The following is a 24,716-nucleotide window of genomic DNA, read 5'->3' as shown; positions in this document are numbered from 1 at the left end:
CGGACAATTCTTATTTGCATATGCAGTAAAGGCGGAGCTGTCCAGCGGGGAGGGTCACGTGTCCAAAAGCGACTGAAGGACCTCGCGGCGCGAGGGTGCGGCCGGAGCTCCAGTGGCGCAATCGGTTAGCGCGCGGTACTTATACGACAGTGCGAGCGGAGCGATGCCGAGGTTGTGAGTTCGATCCTCACCTGGAGCACCTTTTTTTCTGTTACCAGCATTTTACAAACGTATACGTCTTGTAAGTGAACTAAAACATCTACATCACCACCGAGGGGAGCGAGCATTCGATCTTCGGAGCTTTTGGGTTAGAAAGACTCCTGGAACTAAGGCAGCTGCCCCGGAGTGTTCTGTACTGTGGGGAGGTGCCCTTTCCATCCTGGCCGCCAGAGGGTGGTATCGCCTCTTATATGCCTGCGAATTCAATTGGGTCTGCAAATCTCAGTTTAAGACTTCTGTAGATGTGTCGGGTTCTCCTCCACAAACTGTCCAAGGCATTGCTTTTTTTTCTCCATCTTCTCCCTCTCTCTCTCTCTCTTTTTTCCAGTTTCATTGAGATATAATTGCCATATAACATTGTATTAGTCCAAAGTGTACATGATTCGATATATGTATAAATTGAGAAAAAGAGTTTAGTTGACATCAGTCACGTCACATATTTTTTTTCTCCTGTGTCTTGGATTTTTCACTTTCCCTTTTCCTCCCTCTTTCTGAGTTGGTTTGTTCCTTTCAACAAATAATAAACGTGCACTATGTGACTGACTCCTGTTTAGGGTTTAGGTGTGAGTGATAGAGCAGTGAACAAGACAAAGTCCCTGCCGTTGAGGATTTGACATTCTTAGCTGGAGAGACAAGTTTCTAAAAACATGAAAACTAAGTATATTTTATATGTTAGGTGGTGGTGAATGTCGTGGAGAAAGTAGAGCAAATGAGAAAGAGGATGGGGTGTTGGAGGTTCGGTGTGGGCTGCAGTAATAGTAGTCAAACACCATCTCACTCAGAAGGCATTTGAGCAGGAACCTAATGGAGGGGAGTAAGCCATAGGGATAACTGGGGAATATTTCAGGTAGCCATAGCAGCCTGTGCAAAGGCCCTGTGGCTGAAGCAGGTCAGGTATAATGGTGGAGCAGCTAGGAAGCCAGTGTGACTAGAGCAAGAGTAGCCAAAGGTAAGAGTCAGGCCACGTAGGCTGGTGAGGTCTTAGGACTTTGCCTTTTATGTGATGGGACTCTGACTCAGGTGTCAGGACAAGTTCCCTGTGGTTGTTTTGTTGGGGAGTGGGGAGAGACTGAGGGCAGGTCCTGGGCCAGGAAAGCAGGAAGGGACTGCTATGAAGGTTCAGGTGGGAGATGATGCTGGATAGGACCACGGTGGGGGCCACAGGAGGAGACAGATACATTTAGAAGGTGAATCAGACAGAATTGCTGTTGGACTGGGGTGTGAGTTTGACAACGAAGAGTCAAGGGGACTCCCAGGTGTTTGGTACCGGTAGCCGCTGGTAGGGACCATTTTCTCAAATGAGGTTCGCTTTTGTTTTTACCAGCAGAGACTGTTTTTGCTAAGGCAGGGGCCAGAGATGTCAGTTTCTTGTACCTCAAGTGTCTGTAAATGTCTCCTCATGGCTTGTTCTTGCTCTCTGCCTCCCCACTGTCTTTGGGTCTCCGCATTTCTATATATTTTTTTCCAACCCTCTTCTAAGTTTGGGGATCTGAGCCCTTTCCCAAAACTGAGGCGCGGGGGGGGGGGGCAGCTTCCTGGAAGAGGAGATCAATGGTCAGGGCCTGCCAGTGTGCCAGGAGAGCGAGCCAAAGAGGAGGGCAAGAGGAGGGGAGGGGAGAAGGCAGAGGAGGGGAAGCGTCTGGAGAGGGAGAACCCCGACAGGAGACAGCAGAGGGGTGGGGAGGATAGGTAGAACCGAGGCGACAAGGAGTGAGAGGCAGGGGGGGGAAGGGTGGAGAGGGCAGGAAGAGGGGAGAAGGGAGAGGAAGAGAACTGAAGGAAAGAGAAAAGGGGGTAAAGGACAGGGGGTGGGGGCTGGAAGGGGAACACAATAAAAAGGGGAGAGGAAGAGTCGGAGAAGGTGAGGGGGGAAGGGTGGCGCAGGAGGGTAAGGGAGGAGGAACTGACGGGGGGAGGGCGGGAGAGGAGAGGGAAGCGGGGGGGGGGGGAGGGGGGAAGGGGTAGGAGGGGCGGAGGCGGCGGCGGAAGGGGGGCGGGGCGCCGGCGCTGACGCGGGGCGGCTTCCGGGCTCGGGGCGGCCGGCTCCCCCGCCCCAGGGTGGTTCCCGCCGCCTGTTGCCTTGTATGGTCCGGACGCCGCTGTCCTCAGGGCCCCGCCCGACGCGGCCGCGACCCACACTCTTGGCCCGGCGAGCCCGACCCCCGGCTCGGCCCCGCCTGGAGCGCGGAACCTCGAGCTTCCGAGGACCCCCAAATGCCGAGATCCCGCAATGCCGAACTTTTCGGGCCCCGTCGGGCCAAGACTCTGCAATTCCGAGGACCTGGGGACCCGGAAAGCCAGAATGCTGCATTCTGGGATCCCGGAAAGTTTTCTGAGACACCCAAGGGCCTCGAATTCTAAGTCGCCCAGACTACCTCTGAGATTCTGGAATCCGGAGGCTTTCAAACTGCCTCCCCCAGGGGGTTCCGAAAGGCTGAGTCCCCCAGGCTCTCACGTCCTGGAACGCCGGGTAGTGGGATTCCAGGACGCCCCGACTTTCGGGACGCCCCCTCCCCCACTCGCCGCGCCCGGCCGCCCCCGTCCGCCCTGGGCTCGCGCCCCGGCACATTCCGTCCTCTCCGCCCCGCCCCGCCCTCCTCCCTCGGCCCCGTGGGGACGGAAACATGCCGTCCCCGCCCGCGCCCGGCCGAGAGCTGGGTCGAGGAGCCCGGCTAGACGGGAACGCCTGCACCCCCGCGCCCCGGGAACTGGCTCTCCGAGTTCTTGAGGTGACCTCACCTGGCCCCGCCCTCTCAGGTGGACGGCCGGGCCAGGTGACGTCACTTCCTGCCAGGTAAGCGCCGCTGGCTGCTCAGTCGGCCGGGGTTTCGGTGGACCCTGTCTATCCCTAAAAAAGGTGCCCCGCCACCCTCCCCGCCCCTCTTACTGCTCCGAGACGGCACAAAATCCAGGATTCAAGTTTACACACAGATTCCTTTTATTTAAAAATTCCAAAAAACACAAAAATAAACTTTTAACAATATATATTACTTAATATATTATTATAGTATACTTATAACAATAATTATTCCATCTTTTCCAATATTACAAAAATGAAGAAGAAAAACACAAGGGAAGCAGACGACCCAATATATATAAATACTATAAAATCTATTAGAATAAATAAAGTCGTCATAAATAAAGGGCCCAATGGCTGGGGGGATGGGACAGGGTGGGTGTTTGGCAATGGCTTTGGCTACTTGCTTTTGGAGGGAAATTTTGAGCACCAGGATTCCCCCTCAGGGGGAGGCTCCAGTCGCCACCAGACACTGGAACCTCAGGGTCTAGGAGAAATGGGGAGGGGGGGGGCAGTAGGAGCCTATTATTCACAGCATTGGGAAAGAGGGGCGGGTAGAGGGCTCACTGCCTTCCTCAAATCTGCTACATTTTTTTTTTTTTACAGGACCCAGAAAACACTCCTGCCCCCAACACCGTGAACACCGAGCTTGCACACTGGGGACCTGCCCCAGCGTGGGGTCAGGGGAGTGGGTTAATGCACTTTGGAAGTTGGGGGGGGGAGGCTACTTGACTGAGTCCCCCAGTTCCCCACAGCCCCAGGGCCCCTGTGGAGCCCACAGCAAAACAGAAATGGCCCCCTTGAGATCCAGCTGATCTGTACCGGGCAGGCACTTCTCACTCAGAAACAGAGATTCGATTGAAGATGGGGAGGCGCCGGGGGGCTGCAGGTGGCTGAGGTGGCCCAAAAACCCCAGCCTCGAAGACGGGTGAGTCGGATCCCCCCAGGCTGCTGCCACTGCTGGCATATTCATCAGGATCAGATCCCAGGGAGTGTGCAGAGGGGCTCCGAGCCAGGCCACCCAAGGGCCCCCAGACGCTACCCGGTGTAGCCCTTCGGCAGGAGGGGCAACAGGCTGGGGTGGGGTCCCTTCGGGCCACAGGGGTCCCAGGGGCAGCAGAGAAAGCAGAGGGTGAAAGCGGAAGGTCCCCAGGTGGTGGCGGTGGGGAGCTGGAGGGAGAGAAGGAGCATGAGGACAGGGAAGGGCCTGCCAGGCCCGCTGGTGGTGGTGATGGTCTGCGGCCGGAGGGCAGGCCTGAGAAGCTGATGCTCTGGCGAAGCACATGGGGGTGGCCTGGGACAGCCAGATCCTCGCTGGGGTTGTGGATGAAGTGGCAGCGTGAGCCGTAGGGGCAGCGGCCCTGGAGGTAGAACTTGTGGCAGAGTTCTGTCTTGTACTTGGGGTGGCGACTGGCCTGGCGCAGCTCGCCCAGACCGTGGGCAAACTGGCACTTAGCCCCATAGCGGCAGCGCCCGCTCTCTGAGAAGGTCCGACATAGCTCAGTCTTGTAGCGGGATGAGGTGGTGGGGGTCGCAGTAGGTGAGGTGGGTGAGGGTGACAGTTCAGGGCCTGGGCGGGGCGCCAGGGGTGCGAAGCCTGGGGGTGGCGGGACCCAGCCACAGCTTCGACCCTCCACCAGGCTGGTGGAGCGGCCAGGCAGGCGGGCACCGACCCCAGCCGGGCTGTTGTCGGAAGAGCTGAGGCTCCAGAGCCCGGAGGAGGCCCAGCCTGGGCTGGACTCAGTCTCTCCGTGGTCAGATGGCAGGTCAGGGCTCAGCGACAGGAGGCTCTGTGGGAACAGGGACCGGTTAAGACACCGAAAATGCTGGGTGACGCCCCACCACAGCTGCAGGGCACCTAAGAGCTTGCCAGTCCGGTTTGTGGGCTCCCGGCCCGAGCCCCACCTGCCCACGTTAAAACATGGGCTCCCGATTTGGAAGTTCTGAGTTTACTCGCGACGGAAGCCCCTCCCGAGGCACCCAGGCACTCCGGCTCCCCCGGCTGGATCAAGAGGAGACTCCAGCCTTCCCGAAGAGGACAGGCACGCCACTGTCCTCTCAGTTTTGAGCCTCTGGGCCTCTCGGGATCTGACCCCCGCGCCTCGGGTTCTCCAGTTTCACAACTGGAGGAGCAGGCAAACTTCACCCAGGCAGGGGCCGGGATCTCGTCGCTTTTCGAGTTCCCAGAGTTCCCCGCTGGGTCAAGGGGTGGAGAGACAGAAGTCGGCTTCCCCTCACCCCGAGACTCCAGCCCCAGAAACGCCTCCGCGCAAAACCGCGCCCTCAGCAACTACTAAGGGGGTAAAACCAGGTGTGGGGCCATTTCCGCCTCCAGACAGCCCTAGTCTGAGAAAAGTCTTCCACTTTTCCACCTCCAAGGGCCACCCCACCAATGTCTGGGCCGAGACCCGAAAGTCGCAGGCTCCATTTCACCTCTAGAGGATCGCACAGGTCGGAGAAGGGAGGCAGGGCCCCCGGGCTGGAGTGTGAGGCTCTATGGAGCTCCAGTTTGAGAAAGGAGCCGGAGGTCCCGGGCCAGAGTTTTCGGCGCTGGGAGCCCTAGCTTAAGAAGGGGGTCAGGCATGCGGACACCGGGGGTGCCGGTCGGCAGGGGCTCACCTCGTAGATGGCGGCGAGATCCATGGCGGCGCGAACGGCCGATGGGCTGAGAAGTCGGCCAAAAGTGGGAGCGCTGAAGTCAGGCTGCGGTTGGCTGGTGGAGCCGGTGTTTTTATAGAGACGAAGTGAGGAGGCGGGGCCAGTGGGGCCTGCCCGGGTGGGTGGGGCCAGGAGGGGCGCTTCCCGGACGCGCGCCCCCAGCAAGGCCCGCCCGGCACCCCGCCGGGACGCGCGGGGAGGCGGGCCCACGACCCGGCGGGGAGTGCCCACGGTGGGGGGCGGGGGGAGGGGTGTCGGCCCAGTTTTCAAGGCTGGAGACTGAGGCGCGGAGAATCGAACTGAGCCGTGGTGGGGGCAGGGCTCCTGGGGGAATTGACCTGGGCAGGGGCCAAGAGGGCGTGCGCGGGAGAGACGGGGGGGGGGGGGGGACGGAGAGAGACGCAGAGCGAGAAAGAGACAGAACTGGAGAGACCCGAAGAGAAAAACATAGAGACAGGGAGGGAGAGACACACACTGGGAGACGTACACTGACAGGGTGAGACAGGGCAGGGAGAGGAGGATAAGTTGGGAGACAGCAAAGACATGGTAGAGCGTCCCAAAGAGACAAACTTAAGGAGACAAGCCAGAGGGAGGGTCACAAAAAGAAATAGAAAAAGAGGGAGAAAAACAAGCAGAAACAAACACCTACATACAGAAATCCGTAGGGAACGGAGAGGGGACCAACAGGCCAGGTGGGGGATTCTGAGACCTGCCCGCCTGGTTCGGTCTCCCTCCCAAACAGCCCAGATTCAGCGAGCTTGATCGCCGTCCCCTCCATCCCCACTCGCGGGGGCGAGGGTCCCGGATACCTGGCGAGGCAGGAAAGGAGCCTCTCCTGCTCACGCAGAGCACGGCACTTCCGATCGTTTCCTCTGGGCTAAGCACCGTTCTATGAAAGTGCTTTACAGACGGCAACTCAAGGAGGTTATACACCCGTTTTGCACACGAGGAAACCCAGGCACAGAGAGGCCAAGTTACTGTCCCAAGTGCGTGTTAGTAAGTGGCAACAGTCTAACATCAGGGTCTGGAATTATGTAAAGAGTGTGCCGCCTGAGAAGCCTCCAGATTGGAAAGGAGGAGGTCTTTTATTGTGGTGGAGGGTTGCCTCGACGGAAAGGAAAGCTGTTTTGAGGTGGAAGAAACGGGTCATCCCCCAACTGATGGTCGGATGGGTCTCTTTTGAATGAGTGTGCCTTGAGAGAATTCTTAATTTGCGAGGATTCCTCCCCACATTGGCAAGTGTTTGATGGTCAGGAGGGTGCCCTGAGTGACAATCTGTTAAGACCCGGGAAGAAAACTTATTCTTAAAGGGGGTCTTGGTGAGCTGGCCGCCCTGAGTGAAAACAAGGGGGTAGAAATCATAGCCATAGCGTGCAGTCATGAGGGTGGCAAGCTCATTGTTGCAGGCTGTGGCCGCGGGCTTGTGTTGAGGTGGGAAGAGTCTGCCAGGCACACCGGCTTGCCTCGTCGGACCCAGCTCGGGGGAATCCCTGGTGCGGCGCTTTCTGGGGCTGAGGGGCCTTCCCGGCCGGTCCCGTGAGCTGGGCGGCTGCGGGCGGCTTTGGCACGGTTGCAGCCTCCCGCTTGCCCGTGACTCACTCGCAAGGGGCGGGGGAGGGGGGCTTCCTGGAAGCCGTGACGAGGAGGCTCGACCCGGACGCCCGGGTTCCTCTCTCGTAACCAGGGCTTCTGTCGCCTGTAAACACAGCCTGGAGGACAACGGGGAAAAGGGAAAGGGGAGGTGCCTGGCACCCACCTCCCCGCTGGGCTCCAAAATCCCAGTGCCGCTAGTAGGACGGAGGCGGCGGGAAAACGGGAGGTGGGGGATACCCTGGGGTCCCCGGAGTCTGGCTCGGCTCTGGCCGCGATCCTGGAGAAGTTTCGATTCCCTGGAGACAGGGAGCATTTCCCATCCCTGAGTCAGACGGACCCCCCCTCCGCTCCCCTATCTGCTGAGTCATCGGCCCCGAGAGCCAGGACGCTAGGGATTGGAAGACGCTCAAAGAGGCTGGAGAGGGGGCTTTGCGCGGGGAAGGGCCGACCATCCACCGAAACACGGACGGGTGGGAGCCAAGGGCTCGGGCCTCGGCCCCTCCTTTTTCAGATTTAGGGGTCCGGGTCTCCGAACCATCTCTTCGCTCAGATCCAGACCAGGCCCCCCAGGCCCTCCTACAACAGACCCACAAGTTCGGGCGCCTAGCCCTCCGTTCTCTCAAGCCTGAGTCTGAGCCCCCAGCCCCTCCTTCCTCCGATTTGGGAGTCTGGCTCCCATCCCCCTTTCCACCCCGTCCAGGCCCCAGTCGCCCCAGATGCCCCAGCCCGGGAGGAAGTTCAGGGCAGGCCTCCTCCCCGCTCCCCACGTAGCCAACGGGAAAATCCGTGGCCCCAGCGGCGGCCGGGAATCCCCTCTGGAATGACGGTGGGGAAGGGGATGGCCGGGGTCCCCCGCGGGGTGCAGGGGGGCAGGTCCTGGGCGGGCAGAGGGAGGAGGGAAGGGGCGGAAACCAGCGAGGCTAAAAATACGGCGAGCACTTCCGGCCTAGGGGGGAGGGGAACGGAGAGCAGAGTTTCCAGAAAAACAAGCGGGGACGGGAAACGCGGGGGTGTGAGAGCCGGTGCGAGTGCGCGGGAGAGCAGGGGTGCGTGTACCCGCGGCACGTGTGCGCGCCTGGTGTGACTGGGCGTGAGCGGGGCGGCCGTGCGTGCAAGTGCGCGGGCCAGCCGGTGGGCGGACCGTGGCCGTCGCAGGTGACGGTGTGTGCACTGCGGGCGCGAACGTGTGTTCCCTGATGTGCCCGGGGACGCAATTAGAAGTAGGTGTGGGACACGAGAGTGTGCGCCCCGTTTCCTGTGTGAGGGCTGTGTACTTACGGCTCCGCCTGCCACGGCTGTGTGTATAAAGGTGCGAAACCACCCGTGCCTTTGTGGTCGACGACGCTGTTGACTTTAACGGCCTCTGGCTCTAGGGGGTGTGTACTATGCTGCGGCCGTCCTCGAGGTGTATTCGCAAGAACTGTGACCCACACACCCACTTGCACATCTGTATGTCGTCACTCTGAACCACAGCGGGGTCTGGAGTCACCAAGGGTGTGTAACTCCTTGAGGAGTGCACTTGAAAGCCGTGTGTGTGTGTGTGTGTGTGTGTGTGTGTGTGTGTGTAAAGCCACCTGTGTGTCACCGTAGGTGGCCGTGGCTGTGTGCCAGCTCCCTGTAGCTCTTTTGTGTAGTGGATGGTGTTCCCAGGTGTCTGTGTCCTTTTTCGGGGGTGAGGCTGAGAACAGGGGAGGCTAGAATCTGGATGAGGTTCCTCTGAGGCCCAGTCACAAGGTAGTGGCACTGGTGAACTTTGGTTCCTGACGTCTGTATCGCACATCATGGGGAGGGTGGCTGGTCACTGTTTGCCACATCCGGGGGCACAGCAGACACACACACACACACACACACACACACACACACACACACACACACCCACCCTTCTCTACCTGAGAAGCATGACCTATCCCCAGCTAAGGCTGCTTTTGATAATATTGAGCTGAGTGTAGGGCTGACTCAGCCTGTGATGGGCAAAGTCTGCGATGGGGTGAAAGATAGTGGGTTAAGTGGTGATTAGAGAGTTGTTTATATATTCATGTGGTTGGATTGTTCCTTTAGAGTGTGTTTGTGGGACTGTCACTGGGTCGGAGAGCCTGGGGACACTATGATTGTAGGATGGTGGGTTATGCTGTTCTCTGCTCCGGAGGAGGGGTGTCATGTGCGCCCGTGACCCCATGGTCTGTTTTGCTCTATGTGGCTGTGCATCTCACGTACACCCTTCCCTGGAGTTGTGGTTGTGCACCAGCCTCTATAATCTCCCTTTGGGTCTAATAATCTGGTAAAAATCTCCATGAAGGTCCTTCATGACCTGCCTTAACTTCTGTCCGTGCCCTGTGGTCAAGGCCTCCACATTGTTCCATAAACACATCAGCACATTCCTGCCTCATGGCCTTTGCACTTGACATTCTTCTCCCGGTGCTGCTCTCTCTCCAAATGCCCACATGCCTATTCCCTCTCCTTCAAGTCCGCTCCAATACCACCTTCTCAGTGAGGCCTTCGTGAGCTCTGTCAAGGACTTTTTAAGTAAGTCTTATCATCTATTTAACAAATAATACATATAACATTTATTTATAGGCTATAATAATAATGAGTACCCATGACCCACCACCCAATCTAAGCTCTAATGTCTTACTAATGTCTTTTAGTAAAGTAACATAATTCTCCATATGCAAATCTTGCATTTGTGTTAGATTTATTCCTGTAGATAGCATCATCAACTAGTGCCCGAGACCTCCACTGCCCTTCCTGAGGGTCAGCCCAACATGCCAGGCACTTCAAGAAAGGAACTTTCTAGGATGTGTTCACACACACACACACACACACACACACACACACACACACACACACACAGGGCTGGCCATTTCCCAGGACTCTAGTGTGGGGACTTGGGCTCTGGGTGAATCACAGGTCTTCACAGTCCCAGGGTTTCCTTGCAGATGTGGGGTCTAGGACACATCTGAGCAGTGACACAAGAACCAGGGCACAGAAGGTGTTGGGTGGGGCAGTCCCACAACCCGGCTGACTCACTTGAGCCTTTCACACCCCAACAGCTGAGCTTGGGCTTGCCCAGGCCTGAAAGCCATGGCTGAGCTCTCGAAGCTCTCGTTCTTGGGGAAGTGGAGAGCCTGGTGGGCTCCTCCCTCCCTGAAGCCCCCTCCCCAAGGCCTGTTTCCCGGAGCTGGGGCCCAGGCGCCTGGGTTCTTCCCCAGGACTGATGATTCACCCCTACTGGGCCCTTTTCACTTCTCCTTTGGGGCTAAAAATACAGGGACCCAGGCATCCAGCTGGACCAGGCTTCACCACGGATTGCACAACGCCCCTAGTTTGAGTGCTGCTGACGCAGGCTCCAGGTTCGAGTGGGGGAGTGAGTTGCTCCCAGACTAGGCATGCTGAGGTCAGGGCCTAGAACCCTTTCACTTCCCCTTTCCTTGGCTGAGGACCCTGGGGGCTGGGTTGACATTGGAAGTGTTGGGGATCCCTGGACTTGGTTGTGGCCCCTGGAAATGAAACTGCTTCCCCTAGCCCCAGTTAACCTAGGGCTCCCAGAATCTGGCCTCCTTCATAATAGACAGAGTCCCAGTTAGGAATTGGGGGCAGAAGACAGCAAAAGGGGGCTAGGGTAGAGATGGTCAGAGACAGGGAGACAGGAACACAGAAGCGCAGAGAAAGAGAGAAAGAGAGAGAGAAAATGGCTAAAAGAGAGAGAGAGAGAAAGTGAAAAAATGGGAGAGAGAGAGAGAGAGAGAGAGAGAGAGAGAGAGAGAGAGAACAGACACATGCCTTAGAAACATACAGGACAGCTAGAAAAGGGAACAAAATCAGAGAGACCACCCCCAAACTGGGACAGAAGCAGGAAGGATTGAAGGAGAGGGAGAGGTCAGGGATCCTCGCCCAGGCCAGGCTGGGGGAGAGCCCCTGGAAGAGGTCATCAACAAGCAGTCCAAAGTGCATCCTGGGCTAGGGAGGACAGCAGGCCCCTGGGCGAGCAAGGCCCCGCCCTGCGAGCTCCCTGCTAGCCTCTGCTGCCCCCTGCTGGCTGTGGCCACAGTGCTCCGGCGGGAAGAAAAGTCAAAGACAAGGCGGCTTTGAAGTCACTCTTCATTCCCTCCCGGTCCCCTTCCCCTACGGCCTGCCCCACTCCCAGCCCTGCCAGCTCACAGGGTGCCCCCAGGGCCTGTAGGTGGTGCAGGTGTCTTGCCCGTGACCTTGTTGGCACAGTCCAGCAGAGCGGTGTGAATGTCCTTGGCACAGGCAATCTGGGCTTTGATGACTGCCAGGTACTGCGGGTAGGGCAGGCTGTCAGGCTGCACAGCGTCCGGTTTGGTGGCTGTGGGCACCAGTGTTGGAGAGTGCTTGGCGCTGTCGCAACTCTGGGACAGGCACTCATGTGCCAGGCGCTGTGGGCAGGTGGGCAAGGTACGGCATCAGTGTCGCTCGCCCCGCCTACTCCCAACCCCACCCCAAGGGCCAGCCTGGGGTAGCTTGCTCAGCCTCTGGACTCCCAGGGTCTTGGGGTCAGAGCCTGGCCCCCCTGCCAATCACTTGCTGGGTGATTTCCGGCGTGCAGCCTGCTCCTCTCGGAGCCTGTTTCCTTCGCTACCTCATCAGGCAAGGACGAGAACGCGTGTGAACAGAGAACACGAGAACAGTGTGAGAGCCACGGGCACTAGCACGTCACCTTAAGTGCTAACTGATGAATGTCGGCCAGCTATTACCGTGACTGTCCTAACTGCAGCCTTTGGCACTGGCAGTGACTTCTCCGATGACACCTGCTCCTGGGTTTCCTCCTTCTTCTCTGGCTGCTCTCTCTAGACACTTCTTACTACACAAGCCTTAAATGGGGGTAATTCCCAGGTCCCGTCTCCTCTCCCACCCTCAGGCACCACTCAGTTCCCACCTCTGCGCTGACACCACATCTGTGTCCCCGGCCTCCCCTGGAATTCCAGAGCTCTCATACCCTCCCCACCAAAACGCTCCTCTTCCTGGGTCCCTGTCTCAGGAGCCTGTCTTGGTGCGGCCTAGCCCCCTTGAGTCCTGCCATGGTTGCCTCCTGGGGCTCCAGCCTCCACTCTTGGCTCCTCGAACCCATCCTTCGTTGGGCAGCCAGAGGCCTATTCCTAAAGAAGCCAGCAAGCAGGTCCACGGTCTTCTCTGCTTAAAACCCTCCATGGCTCCCCAGCGCCCACAGGGCTATATTCAAAACCCAACAAGCCCTAATGCCTCCTATACCTCAGTAGCAAAACTGAGTTTCATGACATTCCTAAAGGAGAGTTCAAGCAACAGCCTGTTCCTTCTGGCTGGAACACCTTTCTACCACCACCAGGCTTCTCAAATTCTGGTTTTTCTTTCAAAACCTAGCTCAAAATGATGATGACGACACTACAGGAAACATTTGCCACGTGCTAGTACCACGTTCAGCTTTTTACATATGTGACCTTGCTGTCTTTCCCCAAAGTTAATTTCTCAAAGGAGAAACCCAAGGCTCACAGGTGGCAATTGGTGGTCCATCTGATTCCAGAGGCTGTGCTCTTAGCCACCCACTCTCCCCAAAACTCCTGTGCCTCTTCCATTTATGTCTCAGCCTCAGCTCAGATGTGCTTTCCACCAGTAGCCCTCTCTGAGGCCCCTCTCCTTACCCTACCTTAGGCAGAGTCAGGTTCCTTCTCTAGCCTTCTACACTCCCCTGAGCTTCCATCGCTTTACTTTTTTGTTTTTTCTCTCATTTTAATCCTGACACCTCCCCTATCATATCAGGCTATGTGCCTCCCCCATCATAGCCCTGACTTGTGTGGGCTGGGCTTTTCCTATCACAGACCTGACCACCCTGAGCTGTCATTGTTTGAGGACATATGTCACCCCAGTGAACTGGAGGCTTTGTGAAGGCAAGGATCAGGACAACACTGTGTCCCCAGCATCAGCTGATGCACACATCTGGCCCACAGGAGGTGCTCAGTGTGTGTGTGTTGACTGACTGAATGAGGGTTCCTGACGACCTGGGGACTGAGGCAGGATTGTGGTGCCCCAGTGTCTAGAAGGCCCCTTACCAGGCAGAGCTCCAGCTGGTCACAGAGTGCGTAGAACTCCTCCAGACACTTGTCAAAGCGCTGTATAGGTCCGTCACTGCTCTTTCTGTAGTCCAGGAGAAGAAGGTGACTGGAGAATGGATTTCCAATCTCTGGGATGTCAGTGTCTACCCAACCAAGTATCCACCAGGAAACCAGTTTAGGCCCAGAAGCCCCAAGGCAGGGCCTAAGGGACTGTTTTAGAAGAAGCAAAAAGAGCAAGGCCAGACGCTAAGGAGTGGGGCTTGAAAATAGAAGGAAGGTGGGGGGAGGTGGATGGGAATCCGGGTATGAGTTTCTAAGACTAGGAAAAGGGAACTGTACTCACTGTCCGTTGTCAATGTTAGTGTTCTGAATCAAGTTCTGGGCTGCGACTTTCATCAAGGTCTAGTTTATAAAAAAATACAAATGCACGAAATGGAGAAACAGAGGGGGATGCTTTTGGTAGATCTACAGTCTTCCTTAAGATCTATTCAATTTCAAGCCTTCTCTTCACTTGGCACGTCTCCTCCTGTCAATCCAGAGTAGCACCTGTATTTTCCCAGAAGCCCGCTCTCATCCAGGGTTCTCGCCAGTAATCTCCCCGACAGATCTTAGATCCTCCCTCACCCACCAATCACGGGCAGAATCTCTGTACAGGCTGGTCCCTTCCTCAGGCTTTAACAATCAGAGCCTTTTTGCCCCTTCAAACTCCCTCCCACTCGAGTTCCGGCCATTCCCAGGCCTAACATTCGCGCTTATCCCGCTCACACTGTAAATCAGCAGAGCTTCGCTTTGGCCTCATCAAAAGGGCCAACTCATATTCCCGTTCCCTGCCTAACGCTCCTTTGCTCTCTCCCACACTACAGAGTCCCTCTGCCCTCCCCTGTCCCCCTTGGAGTCAGAGAACCAAACCCTGCAATCTTCTCGCCGTTCCTAGCCAATCACCTGCAGGCTCTCCTTCAACTGTGGGATGAGCATCTTATAACGCTGCACTGGATCGAAGTCCTGTTGCTGTTGCTGCAAAAGCCCGCTCTGGGCAGGCCCCACTAGCTGTGCTGGTGGTTGCGGCTGCTGCTGGGGACCCGGGCCACCAGACGAACCCGGACCCGACACACCTGCAGCGGACGAAGCCGCAGCAGCCTGCTGCTGGGACGCAGCCATCTTCCTCGCTTAGCGCGCCGGAAATACGCCACAGGCGTGTCTCTCCCGGTTTCTTTCTAGCTTCTGTGTTTCCAGGCCCTGTTTGCTCGTTAGCTCCTCCTCCCAAGCAAGTCAGCCAATGGGGGGAAAGAATGACTACCCGCACTTGACGCTCAAATAAAACGTCATACGCAGATACCGATTCACCAATCACAAGAGGTTTTTCCTCCTTCGCTCCGCCCTTTACCCAGCTATTTACCAATCCGATTGTGGGTGTAATACGGACTCTATTTCCCAGAAGGCCTCGCAGCTTGAGGCTACTTGTCGGGTCCTCAGCGTCTTGGCGGCAGTTGGTGGAGACGGAGCTGCGAGTCCGTCTTTGGCGCTGCCTGCGCGTTTACCTGAGTCTCTACAGGAGCTCTTCTCACCAGCCCACATCATTCCGACCCTGCTTCCTCAGAGAGCGGCGCCAACCCGAGCCTTCCCTCGGATTAGGCGTCCGCCGACGTCGGTACACCCTTCCGCCTCTCCCCGCGGCTCAGCAAGGACCCCGTCCGGGCTTCCTTCGCCTTGTCGCCATGGCGCCCACCATCCAGACCCAGGCCCAGCGGGAGGATGGCCACAGGTAGGCGCCACGCCACCTGCCTGCACCGCTTTCCTCTGGGTCTATTCAGGTTTCGGCGAGGCGGGGGGTCGGGCTCGGGTATCCTCCTACAACGTCAACAGCCCCCTAGGTCTGCCCGTGATGTCATACCCCTCCCGCGAACGCCGTGACGTCACCGAGCGCTCACCTTTGACATAGGGGGGTAGGTTCCTTCAGGGGTGGGGTGCTGCTCCCTTCTCCCTGCCATGGAGTTCAGGGATTAGACTCTTGGGAGACTAAGTAGAAGGGATTGTGCTTTTAAGATTCCAGTCAAGCGTTTGGAGACCCCCTTTTCCAAAATCAATTGAGTACGTAGTTGTATTAAAGCACTTGAAGACATCCCCTCCAAAAGGGATTGAGCAGCTGGCTTCATTCATGGAAGCATCTGCAGACACTTGTTTTTAAAAGGAGTTAAAATACTAGACTCCCTTCATTAAAGTACTTGGAGCACCCCTCCCAAAAGGGATTAGCATTTGTCACCCCCTTCTCCCCTCTTTTAAAAGCTTGGAGCCCCCCCCCCCCCTTCTGTAAATCCTGTTCATCTTTCTGTCAATGTCTTTCTCTCTTACCTACCAGGCCCAATTCTCACCGGACTCTGCCTGAGAGGTGAGCCCCATTGTGTTTTCTCAGAGGGATGGGCCCGTGGGGGCTGGGAGCAGAGGTGGGGCAGCAGGCGCTAGGTTTTAAGCTACTGTATTCCCAGGTCTGGAGTGGTCTGCCGAGTCAAGTACTGCAATAGCCTCCCTGACATCCCCTTCGACCCCAAGTTCATCACCTACCCCTTTGACCAGAACAGGTGAGACTGACATGGAGGATGGTGAAACAACCCACTTTGAACAGGAGTTCCTTGAGAGAAAGAATTGCTTCTCTTGTTGGCCGCTTTTTTCAGAGGCTAGAACACTATCTGGCATATGGTAGTAGGTGCTCTATAAATATTTAATGAATGAAACCATCGGTGTCTAAGTCTTTACCCATTGAAGAGCCAGCCTTCTCACTCTGAAGAGGGGGGGAGGGGGGACACTGCGTTTTGAGTTCTTCCCTGGAGAAGCTTGGGCTCTGGGAAACAGGGATATGAAGGGTAAAGCTGGAATCAGGAAACCATAATAGGTTTGTTTCCCCACCCAGGTTCGTCCAGTACAAAGCAACTTCCTTGGAAAAACAGCACAAACACGACCTCTTGACTGAGCCAGACCTGGGGGTCACCATTGACCTTATCAACCCTGACACCTACCGCATTGACCCAAATGGTGTGTGAGAAGGCAGGGAGGGCTTGCACTAGGCCAGCAAAGGCTAGGACCTCCCTCATAGTCTTCCTGGCCCCTTGTTCTCCTCTAGTACTCCTAGATCCAGCTGATGAGAAGCTTTTGGAAGAGGAGATTCAAGCTCCCACAAGCTCCAAGAGGTGAGTGTGTGTGTGGAGGGGGGACTGGAGATACGGGGGATCTATGATGGGAGGAGGGTGATGGGTCCTTGGTGCCTAATACTCCACCCCAGATCCCAGCAGCATGCGAAGGTGGTGCCTTGGATGCGGAAGACAGAGTACATCTCCACTGAGTTCAATCGTTATGGCATCTCCAATGAGAAGCCTGAGGTCAAGTAAGTTGTGGTGGGTAGAAAGGGAAAAGTGGAGATTTCAGGTGTGTTCAGTGACTCCTAAAAGCCTCTCTTTACTCCTAGGATTGGGGTTTCTGTGAAGCAACAGTTCACTGAAGAAGAAATATACAAAGACAGAGATAGCCAGATCACAGCCATTGAGAAGACTTTTGAGGACGCCCAGAAATCAGTTAACTGAGGGACCGGGATGGGATGGGGGTGGGAGGCAGACCAAGGTGCAGCTCCAGAGCTCCGCATCCTCCTCCTCACCCTGTTTTTGACCCCACCAGATCTCCCAGCATTACAGCAAGCCCCGAGTGACACCGGTGGAGGTCATGCCTGTCTTCCCAGATTTTAAGGTCAGATCCAGGGCAGGAGGCAGAGAGAGGTAGCCTGCCATCTCTGCTCGTCCCAGTCTAATCCCAGTGCTCTCCGTCCCCAGATGTGGATCAACCCATGCGCTCAGGTAATTTTTGACTCAGACCCAGCCCCCAAGGACACAAGTGGTGCAGCTGCGTTGGAGATGATGTCTCAGGCCATGATCAGGTAAGTTAAGTGGCCCCACTGCCCACCTTGACCTGCTTCTCATTGCCCCTTTGTCCTCACTCTTCACTGCTCTTCTCCCAACCAGAGGCATGATGGATGAGGAAGGGAACCAGTTTGTGGCCTATTTCCTGCCTGTGGAAGAGACACTGAAGAAGCGAAAGCGGGACCAGGAGGAGGAGATGGACTATGCACCAGATGATGTGTGCGTGGGGTGTGGGGTTTTGGGGACTGAAATTGGGTTTTCTTTTCTCCTTCATAAGGAAGAAATGGAGCTGACCTTGTTCCCCTCACCAGGTATGACTACAAGATTGCTCGGGAGTACAACTGGAACGTGAAGAACAAAGCTAGCAAGGGCTACGAAGAAAACTACTTCTTCATCTTCCGGGAGGGTGATGGGGTTTACTACAATGAGTTGGAGACCAGGTACTTGACACACTCCTCCCTCGGATTAGCCTGGGCCTGTGCTTTAGAATCAAGGTCCTGGGGTATGTGGGAACTACCTTGGAGGTCACTTGTACGTAAGGATTGGTCGTGTGCATTCTCAGTAAGAGCAGCAGAAGCCTGCTCAAGCATGTGACCCGGGCCTGGTTTTAACATGAGAGCCCAGAAAGAAATCTCAAGATTGAGCTTTTTTGTAGGGTAGATAGCCAAGTTTCTTCTGATGTCAATAAGAGACTTCACGTGAAAGTAAACGTAGGCAAAAAATACAGAGTAATATGTAAAATTAGCATAAATAGTTTAAATGAAATCCTAGATAACCCAAATTAAAAATGTGACCTCCTGCCCAACTCCCCCGAGAGCTAAGTTTATTCCTGTGCTAGAGCCCGTGGTATAATTTGAGGGTTGGGAAAGGAAGTGTGATCCTGGGTTTGTTGAAAGCAGAGGTCACAAATTCTGATCCTATGTAAAAGGTGGCACAGTGGGCTGGGTGGGCTCTGGGTGACCTGGAGCTCTTGGCAGCCTCCAAGAGGCACCATGACCTAGCCCGGCAAAGGGCTCCAACCTATTGTTACTATGCTATGGGGGTTGGGGGAGGGGAAGTCCCAGTGGGGCCATAGATTAACATTTTCCAGAAGCCAGCAATCTAGATTCTGTGCTTTTAAGTGTTGGTAACTAATTCGCCTTAAAAATCTCTTATGGATACTCCTATATGTGTATGTGTGTGTGTGCGTAGACGCTTTAGAAGTACAGGAGATTGTGGAACTATTATCCTTCCTTTCCCCTGTATCCAACCCCTAAGTTTAGTCCCCTTATCGAACTCGCATTTATTCTGGTCTGTTCTGGAGTAAGCAGCGGTAAGGAAGTAAGAACCAAGTCAGACTAGATACCAGAGTGGGGTCTTCAGATGCATTTTCTACACACACCTCTCCACCACCGTGCCCGCTGCAGGGTCCGCCTGAGTAAACGCCGGGCAAAGGCTGGGGTTCAGTCGGGTACCAATGCCCTGCTTGTGGTCAAGCACCGGGACATGAACGAGAAGGAATTAGAAGCCCAGGTAACAAACATCACTGGCCCAGGGCACCCGTAGAGAGTGGTGGTGGGTAGGGAGAGACGCAGAGGCCTGACAGAACACCCTCCTTCCCCTCAACCATGCTGCTTCCAGGAAGCACGGAAGGCCCAGCTGGAGAACCATGAACCTGAGGAGGAAGAGGAAGAAGAGATGGAGACAGAAGAGAAAGAAGCCGGGGGCTCAGGTAAAGCTGGACAGGCCGAACCCCAGGAGCCCTGGGAAGGGTGGGAAACTGGGAACTGGGTCTCACCTCTCTCTGCTCCTTTACAGATGAGGAGAGAGAGAAGGGCAGCAGCAGTGAGAAGGAAGGCAGCGAGGATGAGCGCTCAGGCAGTGAGAGCGAACGGGAAGAGGGTGACAGGGACGAGGCAAGTGACAAGAGTGGTAGCGGCGAGGACGAGAGCAGTGAGGATGAGGCCCGGGCCGCTCGGGACAAAGAGGAGATCTTTGGCAGCGATGCGGATTCAGAAGACGATGCGGATTCTGATGATGAGGACAGAGGCCAGGCCCATGGCAGTGATAATGATTCGGACAGCGGCAGTGACGGGGGTGGCCAGCGGAGCCGGAGCCGCAGCGCCAGTCCCTTCCCCAGTGGCAGCGAGCACTCAGCCCAGGAGGATGGCAGTGAAGCAGCAGCTTCTGATTCCAGTGAAGCCGATAGTGACAGTGACTGAGTCCCAGGTCCTTCAGGGTTGGTGCAGACACGATTACAATGCGATTATTATGCGCAGGAAGGCACTTTTCTTCGGGTGGTCTATTTGCGAGCCCTTCGCTTTGTTCATTTCCCTCCTCTGCAAGCCTTGCTGTTAATAAAGCCAGTGTCTTTCCCTTTACTCCCCCATCCAGCCCTATGGTCTCATTCGGCTTACACCTCGCCTTCCCCCCACCCCAGGAGCTCCAAGGCCTCAGGTCAAGGCCACTAGGTTTTCCATGAAATGTAGCATAACAAAGGTCAGAATCCTTTTTTTTTTTGTTTTGTTTTTGTTTCTTGTTTTTTTTTTTTTTTTTCCAAAATAAGCCCAGACCATTAAACAAGTGAAACTCCAACAAGTAAGTCTTCTCCAACAGCGAGAAAAACTGTACAGTTACTCAAAGCTGATTCTGCCAGTGGGGCTGGGGATAGGAGGGAGGGTGAAATCATGGTGGGGGGGGGGTGGGGGGCGTAGGGGCCTGGGGAGGGGCTGGAGCAGAAGAGGGTCAGGGTCCTGCCCGTCAGAGTGGGGCCGCCTGCGTCCTGCACACTCTGCTGTCAGGTGGGGGGGGGGGGGCAGCTCTTGCCTCCCGCTGGGTGTGGTGGGGGGTGTCCCTCACCACCTCCCAGTGCCAGGCAGAGCCTGCTCACCCTGATGGGTAGCAAAGAAGACAGGACTTGGCTGGGAGGCGGTGAGGGTCCTGTAAGAGGGACACCCTGCTGATTCCAAACGAGGTGGCCCCTGTCCATCCCACTTCCCGGGGCTATTGGGAGGGGGACTGGAGAAGCCCTGGGAGCTTGAGGGGAATGAGCAAAGGCACAGAAACATGGCGGGGCCGGGGTGGGGACTTGCATAGGTTGATGAGTGTGCAAGAGGTACATAAATAAACCTGACACCCCACCCAGCCCGGCACTGGGAGAGGAGGTGGGGACCTTAGCAGATCCCCAGGGCCACCCTCCCCCCTGGCTTCCTCCCCCTCCCTGGGCTCAGAGCTGAGGGAGGGCCAGACCAGGAGGGCAGAGGCAAGAAGGTCTGGGGAATGGGGTGAGAGTGCAGGGAGGGCGGTGGTTTTAAAATTTTTTTTTTTTTGGTTTTTTGTTTTTTCCCAACATTTTGTATCTTTAATAACATACACAATGGTTACCAGCCATATTCATAACAAAAGTTATTCATAAAATGTATCTAAAAATAACATTTTTTTTTCCTTTTCGGTGTGAAAAGCTTGAGAATGTCCCAGTGAGGGGGGTGGGTGGGTTGAGTAGGAAGAGGGGGTTGGAATAGGGGACCCTGGCTTCCCCACAGCCTGAACCCCCAAATCCCCTCCCTCCACCTGGGCCCCAGCACAACCCCTCAGCAGGAACAGAGACCAGAGGGTTTGTATGATTCCACGGCTGGGACAAATCTCTGGGTTATGATATAGTGTTTCACTTAAGTGAGGTCATGACAGAATGGGGGGTAGGGGAAGGATGAAAGAAAAAGCGGGGTGGGGAAAGAAACCAAAAACCAAACAATCCCCTTTCCCTTATTCCTTACCCCCAAGTCTTTAGCAACCAGACCCGGGAGTGGACAAGGGTGTGTTGGTTGCGGGAAGGGGATGTTAAGGCAACAGACTTCCTGACCTCACTCGCTGCCCTGGCTCCCGGCCTTCAACCACTGCATCTGGGGAGCCCGGGCTGGGGGGAAGTGGGGAAGGGCTAGGGGGTCTGGAGGAGGGGGCTCTGCCCTCTCCCCTTGTAAAATTCAGGCTCCCCCTGCCACTTTCTTGGCTCAGAGGCCTGGGGATTCTAAAAATGAGAGGGAATGATCAGAGAGAAAAACCGTTAAGAACTATATAAATATGCATCTTAAATAGGCCTAAGAAATTAATTGTAGAGAACCTCTGATAAACAGGGCAAAAGGAAGTGAGGGAAAGGAGGGTGGCTCCTGTCCTTGCGAATGACGAGAATGGGGAAGAAGGTGGAGAGGAGAGGAAGAGGCTCCTCCACTCATCCACCACCTTCACCTCAGCCCCTCCCAAATAACATCCAGGAGAGCAGGTTATGTACCCCACTTCTCTCTCCACAAATGTCAGATGGTTCTGAGCAGGCTCCACAAGATAGGGGGGAGCTGCTCCCCTGGGAGGGGCAGGGGGCCAGCAGTCTGGAGGAGGCAGGGGTGGGCCGGGGCCAGGTGGGGGAACGAGGGAGGGAAGGAGGGGCAGTCGGGCTGGCCAGTCCCTGCCCCTTTATCCTGGCTGCCCCCTACCTCCCTGAGCCTCAGCAGAGACCCCTTGACGGGCCTGGGAGTGAGCAAGGCGTGTGCCAATGTTAAACAAAAGTTAAAAGGGTGAGAGAGTAGAAAAATACTAGAATGTATAGCTGAGCCAGCCCACCCTCTCGCTGTCGCGGAGAAGCCCGTTGGGGGTTGGCCCCCGCCCGCCGCCCAGGGAGCCTATGGGTGCGCTGGGCTGTGGGTCCCGTCAGATGGTGGAGGTTTTGTCTGTCCCATCTGTGATAAGAAAGGGAGGAAGGGAGGAAGATCAGGAACTGGCGGGAGGCCCAAGAAAAGGCGCTCGGGTAGCCTGTCATCCCAGTCAGGCCCTCCCTGGAGGCTGGCCTCCCCTAGGGACCCCTCAGGTTGCTCTGAGTTGCTCAGTTCAGAGGTGGAGACGCTGCTGGGTAGGTGGGAGCTGGGTCAGGGAAAGAGGAAATGCTCACCACCCAAGGCGTGTTCTGTCATGCTCAGACATAGAGACTCCAGAGTGGGATTGATCTCCAGGTCAGGCCCAGGGACCGGGCAGTCTGAGGGCGAGAGAGAAGGGAGGCATGAGGACTGAACTGAGGTGGGAAGCAGAACCCAGGAGACAAAGGACTGGATGGGCTGGCATGGGGGAGGGGCTGACAGGGATAAGAGGGAAAGGAGGGAGGGAGAGAGTGGCAAGAGACCGAAAAACTGCGCGAGACATGGCACACGCCAGACGGAAAGTATGACCGGGCAGAGATGAAGGACACAGACGGGCCTGGGTGCGTCATGGTGCAGGCAGAGGCTTAGCAATACAGACAAAGCCTGATCAGCCGACCGAGGAAGTGATGTGAAGCTGAGGGAGCTTCCTGGAGGCCACACGCTACATGTTGCCTTAGGCACAGTCTGGGCATCTGCCCCAGGCACTGGGCAGCCCCGGGCTCCTGGACTCTGTATTTGGTGCAGAAGCTTCATTAGAACCCTTCCCATCCCCACTTGGACTTGCTTCTCTGGGCCGGATGTCATCTGGGCAGGCCCAGCAGGCGGGGCAAATCAGGACAGCAGCCATGGGGCTTGTCCTCAAACCACCTCTCAAAAGGGTCTCCTGTTCTGGTGAAACAACCCACCTCCCTGAGCCGCCCTGTCCCCACCCCGCAGTGCTTAAAACCCTTCCCTTGGCTCCTCACTGCTACAGGGAGGAAGCCTGAGCTTTCTGCCTGAGTTCAGACGACCTGCTCCCCTCTCCAGCCTCACCTGTCGTCACATTCCCAATGAACCCTGAGCTGAGACCATGTCAAGACACCTAATTGTCTCTCCTTAACAAAAAAATGTTTTGACCTTGGGCAAGTCACCTGAGTGTCAGATTCTCGACTGATCTGATGGGAATGACACCAGCGCCCTCATGTGTGCAGCCGGGAGGCTGTGATTTGCCAGCGCAGGAGAGCTGCTGGACACACAGGGCAGCACAGAGCACGCCCGTAAAAAGAACGGTTTCAATTTTTTGCTCGTGCACTTCATCCATCCAGCCATTTAGCACCAGTTACAGAGGCCCACCACGTGCCAAGTCCTAGGCTAAGATGAACACAATGGCAGGGCCTCTGCCTATGACAGATGGCACTTCATGTAATCTCCTAAATTAAAAATCTCCACCGATTTGGCAGTTTATGACACAAAGGGCTTAGGGTCACCTGCAAATCTAATTAAAAAAATTTGGGGGGGGGGGCGCCTGGGTGGCTCAGTTGGTTAAGTGTCCGACTTCGGCTCAGGTCATAATCTCACAAACTCAAAGTTTGTGAGTTTGAGCCCCTAAATCAGGCTCTGTGCCGACAGCTCAGAGCCTGGAGCCTGCTTCGGATTCTGTGTCTCCCTCTCTCTCTGCCCCTCGCCCCTCCCCTGCTCATGCTCTCTCTCTCTCTGTCTCAAAAATAAATAAAACATTAAAAAAAAAATTTTTTTTTTTGAGCAAACTCTACCTCCAATGTGGAGGGTCGAACTCACAACCACAACGTCAAGTGTTGCATGCTCTACTGATGAGCCAGCCAGGCGCCACCCTCAGCCGCAAACGTAAGATCTCTCCAGAGGCAGCCCTTTCCAGACCAGCCGCATCTGCCTCTGCGGCCTCGATGGCCGGCAGCAGGCCCAGCACGGCCCAGGGCGGGGTCACCCCCACTTGACGAGCAAGGCAAGGTTAGCGTTCCTCTAACCTCCCCTTTGCCCACTTCACCTCATTCTGCTCTCTCACCTCTAGGCTGGCCTGTGAACCGAGAGAAAACCGCTCTCTTACATCATCCTTTAGTGTAGACCTGATCCAAGAACTGACTCTTGCCTGGTTCTGGCCTGAAAGAATTCCCACTGGTTCCCAGTGCACTGACAGGCAGGACTCCTCTCCACAGAGGCCTTGACGCTCTGTCTCATCCCCTCCACCCCTTCCAGACTGAGTATTTAATGAACTTCTAAAGAGATGGTGATAGAGACCAAGAAGGACCTTAAGATTGCAACACAGGGAGGGAGAGGTGAGGAGATGCAGGGCTGGGAGTAGGGGAGAGAAAGACTGAGAGAAAGCAGACAGGATCTGAGAAAGAAAATTGAAGTGGGATGGGGGAGGGTACAAGAAAATCCACGATGTGGGAAGATGGGTGCAGAGTGGCGGGAGGTATAAGGAGAGGTGAGCAGATGAGAAAGGACAGTGGGAATCGGATTGAGAGAAAGGCCACCTAGGGTGTCGCTGAGGCAGAGCCCCATGGGTAGGGGCAGTTTACCTGGAGGGAACATGAGAATGGCCTGGGGCGACGAATGGACCGGGAGGGAGTGGGTGCGCTGCACAGAGCTGCGGCTCTGGCTGGGCATGCTGTTGCTGCCTCCGGGGTTGGCAAACCACAGGTTCTGCACGGGGCACAGGAAAAGAGAAAGTGGTGAGCTGAGAGGGAAGAGTCCCAGGCCCAGGAGCCATGGAGCTGGCACAGGAGCCTCTCCCTTCCACGCCGGGCCCAGATGCAGAGATATGGACACACACAGCCCAGGCACCACCACCCCAAACCCAGAAGTACCACGTCTTCTGCTT

General features: G+C 56.0%; 4 protein-coding genes and 1 non-coding gene across 7 annotated transcripts in view; 2 read left to right on the top strand and 3 right to left on the bottom strand.

Moving 5' to 3' along the window:
* Positions 1-106: 106 nt before the first annotated feature.
* TRNAI-UAU (transfer RNA isoleucine (anticodon UAU)) lies at positions 107-199 on the top strand. Its single transcript is given in 2 exon segments — positions 107-144; positions 164-199. It is a non-coding gene; the product is annotated as a tRNA-Ile (tRNA).
* A 2,940-nt stretch (positions 200-3,139) lies between these two features.
* ZFP36 (ZFP36 ring finger protein) lies at positions 3,140-5,786 on the bottom strand. The gene is made up of 2 exons (XM_047837352.1): positions 5,636-5,786; positions 3,140-4,806 (listed from the first exon to the last, which is right to left on the bottom strand). Exons 1-2 carry the CDS (start codon positions 5,657-5,659, stop codon positions 3,853-3,855), a joined length of 978 nt encoding a protein of 325 aa, XP_047693308.1. The 5' UTR covers positions 5,660-5,786; the 3' UTR covers positions 3,140-3,852.
* Positions 5,787-11,348: 5,562 nt separating this feature from the next.
* On the bottom strand, positions 11,349-14,622 carry MED29 (mediator complex subunit 29). Its single transcript, XM_047837353.1, has 4 exons — positions 14,257-14,622; positions 13,658-13,716; positions 13,312-13,396; positions 11,349-11,664 (listed from the first exon to the last, which is right to left on the bottom strand). Exons 1-4 carry the CDS (start codon positions 14,470-14,472, stop codon positions 11,422-11,424), a joined length of 603 nt encoding a protein of 200 aa, XP_047693309.1. The 5' UTR covers positions 14,473-14,622; the 3' UTR covers positions 11,349-11,421.
* A 165-nt stretch (positions 14,623-14,787) lies between these two features.
* PAF1 (PAF1 homolog, Paf1/RNA polymerase II complex component) lies at positions 14,788-19,576 on the top strand. The gene is made up of 14 exons (XM_047837350.1): positions 14,788-15,076; positions 15,671-15,700; positions 15,798-15,890; positions 16,220-16,341; positions 16,430-16,496; positions 16,589-16,690; positions 16,772-16,877; positions 16,978-17,046; positions 17,130-17,233; positions 17,319-17,435; positions 17,528-17,656; positions 18,623-18,728; positions 18,837-18,927; positions 19,014-19,576. Exons 1-14 carry the CDS (start codon positions 15,030-15,032, stop codon positions 19,415-19,417), a joined length of 1,587 nt encoding a protein of 528 aa, XP_047693306.1. The 5' UTR covers positions 14,788-15,029; the 3' UTR covers positions 19,418-19,576.
* Positions 19,577-21,764: 2,188 nt separating this feature from the next.
* SAMD4B (sterile alpha motif domain containing 4B) overlaps positions 21,765-24,716 on the bottom strand; it is a 35,317-nt gene continuing 32,365 nt past the window's right edge. For all 3 annotated transcript variants that reach the window (XM_047837348.1, XM_047837347.1, XM_047837349.1), the window contains exons 11-13: positions 24,415-24,538; positions 22,132-22,215; positions 21,765-21,922 (exon numbers count right to left, since the gene is read on the bottom strand). In XM_047837348.1, the coding sequence (XP_047693304.1) occupies positions 21,894-21,922; positions 22,132-22,215; positions 24,415-24,538 (237 nt within the window). In that variant the 3' untranslated portion in view covers positions 21,765-21,893. The remainder of the gene's footprint in view (positions 21,923-22,131; positions 22,216-24,414; positions 24,539-24,716) is intronic.

The sequence above is a fragment of the Prionailurus viverrinus genome, chromosome E2 (assembly GCF_022837055.1).
Source record: "Prionailurus viverrinus isolate Anna chromosome E2, UM_Priviv_1.0, whole genome shotgun sequence".
NCBI classification, from domain to species: Eukaryota; Metazoa; Chordata; class Mammalia; order Carnivora; family Felidae; genus Prionailurus; species Prionailurus viverrinus.
The sequence above is the reverse complement of the archived record's forward strand: the minus strand, read 5'-3'. Positions and strand labels throughout refer to the sequence as shown.